This window comes from Amphiura filiformis, chromosome 1, assembly GCF_039555335.1.
Source record: "Amphiura filiformis chromosome 1, Afil_fr2py, whole genome shotgun sequence".
In the NCBI taxonomy this organism is placed as follows: domain Eukaryota; kingdom Metazoa; phylum Echinodermata; class Ophiuroidea; order Amphilepidida; family Amphiuridae; genus Amphiura; species Amphiura filiformis.
This window is the reverse complement of record NC_092628.1, coordinates 7,649,589-7,658,616: the sequence shown is the minus strand read 5'-3', so window position 1 is coordinate 7,658,616 and position 9,028 is coordinate 7,649,589. Positions and strand designations below refer to the sequence as shown.

General features: G+C 38.5%; 1 protein-coding gene across 1 annotated transcript in view; it reads right to left on the bottom strand.

Moving 5' to 3' along the window:
* Positions 1-4,336: 4,336 nt before the first annotated feature.
* LOC140143825 (uncharacterized) overlaps positions 4,337-9,028 on the bottom strand; it is a 111,334-nt gene continuing 106,642 nt past the window's right edge. The window contains exons 33-35 of the mRNA XM_072165943.1: positions 6,941-7,040; positions 5,113-6,584; positions 4,337-5,064 (exon numbers count right to left, since the gene is read on the bottom strand). Coding sequence (XP_072022044.1) covers positions 6,513-6,584; positions 6,941-7,040 — 172 coding nt within the window. The 3' untranslated portion in view covers positions 4,337-5,064; positions 5,113-6,512. The remainder of the gene's footprint in view (positions 5,065-5,112; positions 6,585-6,940; positions 7,041-9,028) is intronic.

Here is a 9,028-nt window from a genome sequence, read left to right as displayed (position 1 = left end):
TGTAAATGTTCCAATGTTATACCATGAAAGTACGGTTCAGGTGGATCTAAGGCAGAGTGTTAGTCATGGAATAGATGGTGGTGTTCGGAACAAAGTCGATGTGCTTGATACGAAGATAATAAACGTTACAGAATACAGATTTAGTTCTAGGGCACCTGAATAAGTCTGATTTCATCAGTTTATGGAATGCATCGCAGTATGAGAATTTCGCAATCAAACTATGAAAAAAGTCTTGAAGTTGAAAGGGGCACATTTTTGCCGTTGGAATGGAAGGGAAATCTTCGGGTGCCCGCGGGTTTGCACACCCTGAGCCCAATTATGCCACTGATGCACTGTGGGAATGGGGAAGGTTGAGCTCTTAAATCGATGGTGACAATGTTGATATTTTACCAACAACTATTCCTCAAGGATACTTTTCATAGCTATGCACTAGTCCTGCCTGCTGCCTTACATCACCCCGGGTGGACCGTTGCAACGGCACTTGCTAGTGTAACAGGCTGATTTTGTTTGTTTGTTTGTTTGTTAGTTAGACTGCAACAAGGTGATTTTTCCAATTTTGTCATCTTCCAAGAGAGAACTACACCAGGAGTGCTCATCTTAAGAAGGTTGAAATTAGACTCCGAAGATGACCCAGGAGATGACCGCGCTGGTGATCTACCAATAAACTACCCCCCCTGTATTACTTTTGCTCTATATATACACTCTTGTGATGCGGCCAATGTTGTGGACACGTGACAATTAGAAAAAGTAAAAACTATACATTGTAAGCAAGTTCAATATGTACAAGTTTATCGATGCTTCTATGCTTTATATATTTGTGTATATTCTCAGTCATCCAGGAATATAAAATATCAAGTTGATTTAAATTAAAATCTAGTCAACTGGACTTACTATTTATTGACTGGCGACGTTTCACATCCTATCCTGGATGCTTCCTCAAGCCGTCTGATTTTTTTTTTCGGCGGCGATTGGTCACAGAACCGAGACGTCGAGGGATCTTTTGGATAGCAGAACTGTAGGCTTCATAAGCCAAATTCGCCAACAAAGGACGACGCTTCACATACTGCATCAGCAGGGGAAGAGAAACGACGGCACAACGTCACCATCCCCTATGTGTCAGATTTTTAGAGGATACCAAATCCCTGTCTCCTTTAAGCCCACCAACACACTGAGGCAAAAACTTGTTCACCCTAAGGACAAAGTCCCGAAAGACAAACAGAATAACCTTGTCTATGCTATCCCATGTACAGACAATGGGTGCAAGGACTTGTATATAGGGGAAACTAAGCAACCGCTGGCTAAGCGCATGTATCAGCATAGAAGAGCAAGCGCATCCGGTAGGCCCCATGACACAAGGGAAAAAGCGGTAAAACGAGCAATATCGCTCAAAAACGCTAAGATCGCCAAAATTTCCCAAAATTTCTGTTAAGTAAGTTTATAATCTGAAAAAAGAGGAGAGATTCGGCAAATAATGTGCAAATAATGTGAAATAATGTGCGATTTACAGCTTTTTCCCTTGTGACATGGGGGCTTCTTACTTGCAGATGATTTTACATGCAGAACTCAAACAGGTGATTAAACCATTGGGCTATTCCAGTTAAAATCCATACACCCCTATGGAAGACATGCCCTTAATCTTCCACACAGGGAGTGTGAATTTCAAATGAAGTTACCTGAATAGGCGATTCCATTTGATATCTACACCTCTGTGTGCGCGATTGAGGTCATGACCTCCATCTAGGGGTGTATGCATGTCAAATGGAATAGCCCATTGGCTGCAAGAGTGTGGCAGTCAAATTTCACTGTATCAGCTACACATTGAGTATGTACAGTACACAGCCAGCCTGTGGAGCAAAATATCGATTTCATTTTTTTATCTCGAAAGCCCTAAGTAATATGCGCGTTCTCGTTGCGAAACTTTGATCCGGAACCAATTCTAATTTTTTGACGCCAGAGGAAAAAAGCACTTGGAATTCCAGAAAAATGCATTTGAAGTTTTAATTTTACATGGAACCCTATGCAAAATATACAAGTTGGAGTCCAAATTGAGCTATATGCTACACATTGGCTGCCTTGAGATTCCAGTGGTTAAAAATATGAGTGATTTTGAACGTTTCAAATTTTCGGCCCCCCCAGCTACCCCCCCTGCAGATTTTTTATATTTTTTAAAGGCGAGTGATTTCAAATGTAAAATCATGATCTGGAACAGACTTAAATATTGAAATCCTACAAAGAAGAAATGCTGGGCTATTCCATTTGAATTCCATACTCCCCACCCGGCAAGACATCTTCCACACAGGAGTGTGAATATCAAATGGAGTTGCCTGAATGGGTGACCATATTTGATATCTACACTCCTGTGTGCAAGATTGACGTCATGACCTCCATCTAGAGGGTGTAAGCTTTTTAACTGGAACAGCCCATTAAGCATTGGCTGCATTTAACACATCGGACATACAAGGTAGGCTGGTAAATCACTGAGTGTAAGCACATTGTGTACTTTGGAACCTGTGGAGCAAATTTGATTTAAATTTCCCGCTTCTTTCGATTGACGTCATGACCTCCATCTAGAGGGTGTAAGGATTTTAACTGGAACAGCCCATTAAGCATTGGCTGCATTTAACACATCGGACATACAAGGTAGGCTGATAAATCACTGAGTGTAAGCGCATTGTGTACTTTGGAACCTGTGGAGCAAATTTGATTTAAATTTCCCGCTTCTTTCGAAAGCCCTAAGTAATATGCGCGTTCTCGTTGCGAAACTTTGATCCGGAATCAATTCTAATTTTTTGACGCCAGAGGAAAAAAGCACTTGAAATTCCGGAAAAGGCCATTTAAAGTTTGAATTCTCCCATTGAACCCTGTGGTAAAGCCACATTTTGGAATTCAAATTGGGCAATATTCTATACTAGGCGGTTACCCGTATTTCGCGGTTCTCGGCTGTCATAGTTATTGGCTTTTGCAGATCTCAAACCTGGGCTTCCTTGGCCAAAGTTACACCCACCGACCAAGTTTGAGCTCCATAAGCAATTTGAAATCTTTGTGTTTTGACCTATGACCTCTCCACCGTAGGTGACAAAAAAGGTCACAATGGAACTTTTGTTTGTTAGTCCAATTTCCACCTACCCACCAAGTATGAGCTCCATAGGCAATTTGAAATTTTGACCTTTGACCTCTTAACCGTAGGTCTGAAGAAAAGATCACCGTGGAAACTTTTGTTTGTTAGTCCAAGGTCCACCCACCCACCAAGTTTGAGTTCCAGAGGGGCAATTTGAAATTTTGACCTTTCTTGACCTATGACCTCTTAACCGTAGGTCTGACGAAAAGGTCACCGTGGAAACTTTTGTTTGTTAGTCCAAGGTCCACCCACCTACCAAGTTTGAGATCCATAGGGGCAATTGAAAATTTTGACATTTCTTGACCTATGACCTCTTAACCGTAGGTCTGACGAAAAAATCACCATGGAAACTTTTGTTTGTTAGTCCAAGGTCCACCCACCCACCAAGTTTGAGCTCAATGGGAGCACTTTGAAATTGTTACCTTTCTTGACCTATGACCTCTTAACCGTAGGTATGACGAAAAGGTCACCGTGGAAACTTTTGCTTGTTAGTCCCAGGTCCACCCACCCACCAAGTTTGAGCTCCATAGGAGCAATTTGAAATTGTTACCTTTCTTGACCTATGCCCACTTATCCACTGGTATCCTGCACAGCTCACTGCCGAACCGTTTGTTTGTTAGTCCAAGGTCCACCCACCCACGATGTTTGAGCTCCATAGGGGCAATTTGAAATTTTACCTTTCTTGACCTATGACCTCTTAACCGTAGGTATGATGAAAAGGTCACCGTGGAAACTTTTGTTTGTTAGTCAAAGGTCCACTCACCCACCAAGTTTGAGCTCCATAGGGGCAATTTGAATTTGTTACCTTTCTTGACCTATGACCTCTTAACCGTAGGTCTGACAAAAAGGTCACCATGGAAACTTTTGTTTGTTAGTCCAAGGTCCACCCACCCACCAAGTTTGAGCTCCATAGGGGCAATTTGAAATTAGACTTAAGTTGAACTTGACCCCGTCCTTGACATTTGACCTTAAAAAATATAAACTCGTTCTTCCTCATACCAAGCTGCACCCACCCACCGAGTTTGAGCCCCGTATGACCTACGGTGGCCTCACATTAGCAGTCACAGACAGACAGACAGACAGACAGAGAATAGCGTATTATTATATAGATATTGACTGCCTTAAAATTGCAGGGGTTGAAAGTATGGGCAATTTCAAACATTTTATTTTTTGACCCCCCAAACACCCCCAATGCATTTTTTCCCCTTCAAAAATTTGGTGTATGGCGGGTGATACAGCTTCCGGTTGTGGAGACTCGGCTGTATACTCGCATCTCAACAGTACCAACCACACATTCGATAACAAGGACGTTGTCATATTGGACAGAGAATCGCGGTGGTTTGAAAGAGGTGTGAAAGAGGCTGTTTATGTGAAGCGGAGCAGCCATCTCTGAACAGAGGAGGGAGGTCTGCGCCACAACTTGGCGGGGGCCTACAGTTCTGCTATCTAAAAGATCCCTCGACGTCTCAGTTCTGTGACCCCGTCACGGGTCACAGAACAATCGCCGACGAAAAAAAAATCAGACGGCTTGAGAAAGCATCCAGGATAGGATGTGAAACGTCGCCAGTCAATGAATAGTTTAATTTAATTTAAATCAACTTGATATTCTATGCTCTATAAAATACAGTTTGACCCACAAGTTCTGATTAGCAATGCACGACGCACATGAACGACATTTTTTACATATACCAAATAGGTCTCCTCCCACTTAAAACTTAAAGTACCATTCGGTGATCCCAGCGAAAGTGTGAAGAAATTAAAATTGTTTATAAATTGCTTAAAGGTGAAGGATAAGTCATTCAAATTGTCATTTGATATTTCTGAAATGAACAATTTGGCAAAAAAACAAAGAAAACAGCAGTATTGACGAATTTGGAGCTCCATTCAAATACATGTAGCTAATTTATATACTGTCAGTATATAAATTACAGACTCATATAAAATGCCTAATTTATATACTGTCAGTATATAAATTACAGACTCATATAAAATGCCTGATTTTGTTTTAAATATATGACGTTCGGCTGATCCACTAGCAGGCTATGTTAGCACATCTACGACAATGACAAAGTTACCAAAATCTGAACTTTGATGCTTTTTACGATCGTCCGGATGAGCAAATCACTGAATGGACCTTTAACTGTGATATATTACAAATCGGCCGCTTCGGCTTGTGCGTTCGAGTGATGTAAGTATTCGCCTGTCAATCGTAATATTGATGGTTCGAACCTGGGTTTTTCTTATTATTATTTTATACAACTCCCTGAGTAAATATGGTAAGGTTAGGCTAGAAAATCAGCTATAGATACAGAAAAAGAAAATTCAGTTTTTATATAAGGATATTGAATAGCTTTCCTATAGTCTTAAGGGTATGCAGGGTAGTGTGGGGGACAGCGGAATGTGTGACTGTAACGGATGTCAGGGGTGTGATGGTATGTGGAGTGTAACTGTAAGTAGGTGTGTGTGCAGAACTAGAGACCGGAGGTGCATGTATGATATTAGGGTCCTTTGATTGTGTCAGCATTGTAATATTGTAGTTATTGTTATCCGAATTTTTGCCTTTATCAATTTGTGCAATTGTATTAAAATTTCTTGTATTTTGAATTTGGTTATAATTCTATTTTTGTGTATTGAATCATGCGATTAAGCCTTATTGGCTGTGATTTTATTTTAATGAAATGAAACGTATTACAATGCAATGCTACTGTTTGGTATTTATGAGGAAGTATGTCGTTGTATGTGAGGTGCCTACTTATCACGGCTGTTTGATGTATATAGAATTGGCTTCATTATTAACTAAATGCAAACTATAGATCACATTTCTTTATTTGCAAGGGTTAGGTGATTAATACCGCCATTAAAGCAGCTGGAATAGGTGAAACAAGTACCAAGGAAATTTTATAAACATATTTTATCAAACAATAAAAGGAATTATTTGTATTAAAAGCTTGAAAGGGTAATTTCAAGTAACTAAATAGCGCCACCAATTTTGTCATAAATAGATACATTTTATATCCGAAAAAGCTTTAAATATAAAAGTGAATAATTTTGTAAAGAAGGAAATTAAAGTTGAGAACGACTCAAAAGCATCTGTATACATTAGCACGATATCACTTTTAGCTGTTTAAGCCTAACATTTGGTTATACATGTTTTGTTTGAAAACCTAATAAATGATCCCATCAAACAGCCGTGTTATGGAAACGTAATACAATATAGAATTAAGTGCACTCTTTTATAATAATAATAATCATGTCTTAAGGTACTCTGAGTATCTGATAGTACAAAAAAGATTTCTGATATAAAAGGAAAGAAGTCTATACAATTTGTCAACAAAAAAGTCTCGCCCAAGCTGCAACTCTATCCTATTACTAATAGTTTATAAACTATTTATTTTTAACGATCATCTCGTTCGGTGTTGATTGGTGCCAGTTTCACATTTTCATACACTTCCACGGTCATGTAAGTCTGTGCATAAAATACAAATATAACAAAGGTAACAGAACGGGTTGAACAAATGATACACATACACGCTCACCACACAAGCTCACTGACAGAAATCCAAAACGTAGGCGTGGAATAACAACATAAAATAGATGTTTTTCTAAGCAGATGACAATTATAAGTGACAAAAGGGCCACCGTCCTGAAACTCTAAAGGGAAATATCAGGCCTCCAAATATTGGGCCTCCACTGACTTCCTATGATATAGTGAAAGAACCGTATGGGAATAAACTGGGAAAGTTTTGACAAAAACATGGATAAAACAGTTGTTGAAAAAGGCCTATACAGCAGTTATGTATTTTCAAACGGACATTTTTGTACCTGATTTTCTTCCAGCATCCGACTAACAGTGCGATGAAGTTCTCGAAAAGATGGACGCAGATCAGCTTCAAACTGCCAACAGTTGGTCATCACCTCATACCTGAAATAAATGATATAGGTATATACTGTATAAATATAGTGGTTTTGTGTTTTGTTCGTAATATTTCAAACGTTTACCCATTTCTTGTTACAAGTTAATTTTTGTTAAACTAAATGTCTCATGTTGATAGAATTCTTCTACGTTTCCCTGTATGATAACTTGATATAGATTTCTTTCACGATAACTTGTTGAACTGATCCTTGTTTCTACAATCAACGAAAAAAGTCTTGGAACGCTTGCGTGTAAATAACGGAAAACTGTCACCCCCTCTCCCCCGTGCAATGTTGAGAAATACCAAAGTCTTCAGTGGTTTCCCAATGTGTTCCAACATTGATTGATGGGGAGAGGGGAAGGGTAAATCATTGTTGTAGATGTCATGCTTGTTCCCAGGCAAATTATACGCCATTTCCATGATCATATGAGATTCTGAACGGAATTTCGACAGAGTGTACCAAGCGTTCCAAGGACTTTTTTCGTAGATTGTCTCTGCCGAATGCAAAATATTTCATCTAAATTTCGTTTTTGTCTCATAACTCAAAAACGGAATGTCGTATGAACTTCTCATTGCACACAATTTGAGAGTGGATTATATGCTTTAGAATCATAACAAAATTGTTGATAAAGAAATTGGTTTCTTTAGGAAGTGGTCACTGCAATCACCCCCTATGCTAAAATACACACATTTCGCCATTATAGCTCTAAACTGCTCTAAAATGTCGTTTTTTGTCAAATAACTCAAAAACAGAATGTTGTATGAGCTTCATATTTCACAGGATTTGGAAGTAGACAATGTACTTAGGAATCATAATACAATTGTTGATAAAGAAATTGGTTGGTTCAGGTAGTGGGCACTGAAACACCCCATACCCCAACTTACACGCATTTAATGAAATTTGTATGCTATATCTCAAAACCGAGAAATCGTTTCAAACACATATCTCGTAATTACGGCTCTAAGCTGCCTAATTCATTTTTAAAATTAATATTAAAGTTCACCTTCATAGCACTTGTCAGATAGGTGAATGGGCGTTAGAAAAAAGAAAATTGAGTTTTAATTTAATACTAAAACGTTACGTTACGATTTGTAATGAAGTAAATAATAAACTACGACTATCTTCAGTAGATAGCATTAACTTGTTTTTGATATGCTGTAATAACTATCTTCAGCAGATTTGTGCCTCACAATTTTGTGTATGTATAATGTGTGGGGGTGTGTGCGTGCATGGTGTAGGCGGGGGATGTATGTGGGGTAGGGCGGAGGGGGTTTGTAGGACTATTATAAGATCACATTTAAATCGGAAAGTATTTCATTTGGGAGTTTCTGGGAAAGAAATAAAGAAATGATTAAATAAATTAATCAAACATAGAGAAAGAAAGGAAGAAAAATAAAGCAAAATGTATACTTCGTGTATTTATAATAAACAAAAATTTCACCGGGTTCACCGTCGCAAATAAGAAATGAGACAGAAAAAGTGATACCTCCTGGGAATAGAACCCAGACCCTCCGGTTTATAAGACCTCTGCCTTAACCACTTGGCCACGTGAGCTTCGTGTTTAATGTGCTTGCAATTTGAACTTATAAGCGGCCACTTCAACTTTTTTTCCACGTTCATGTTTTTATTTATTAAAAATGTCTTTCGTTCATTTTTTCATTGATTGAAACTAAGTATTTTATTTAAAATGTCTTTCGTTCATTCTTTCATTGATTCATTAATTGATCTTTCTTTCGTTCTTTCTTTTCTTCCTTTCTTTCTTTCTTCATGTCTCTGCCGAATGCAAAATATTTCATCTAAATTTCGTTTTTGTCTCATAACTCAAAAACGGAATGTCGTATGAACTTCTCATTGCACACAATTTGAGAGTGGATTATATGCTTTAGAATCATAACAAAATTGTTGATAAAGAAATTGGTTTCTTTAGGAAGTGGTCACTGCAATCACCCCTATGCTAAAATACACATTTCGCCATTATAGCTCTAAACTGCTCTA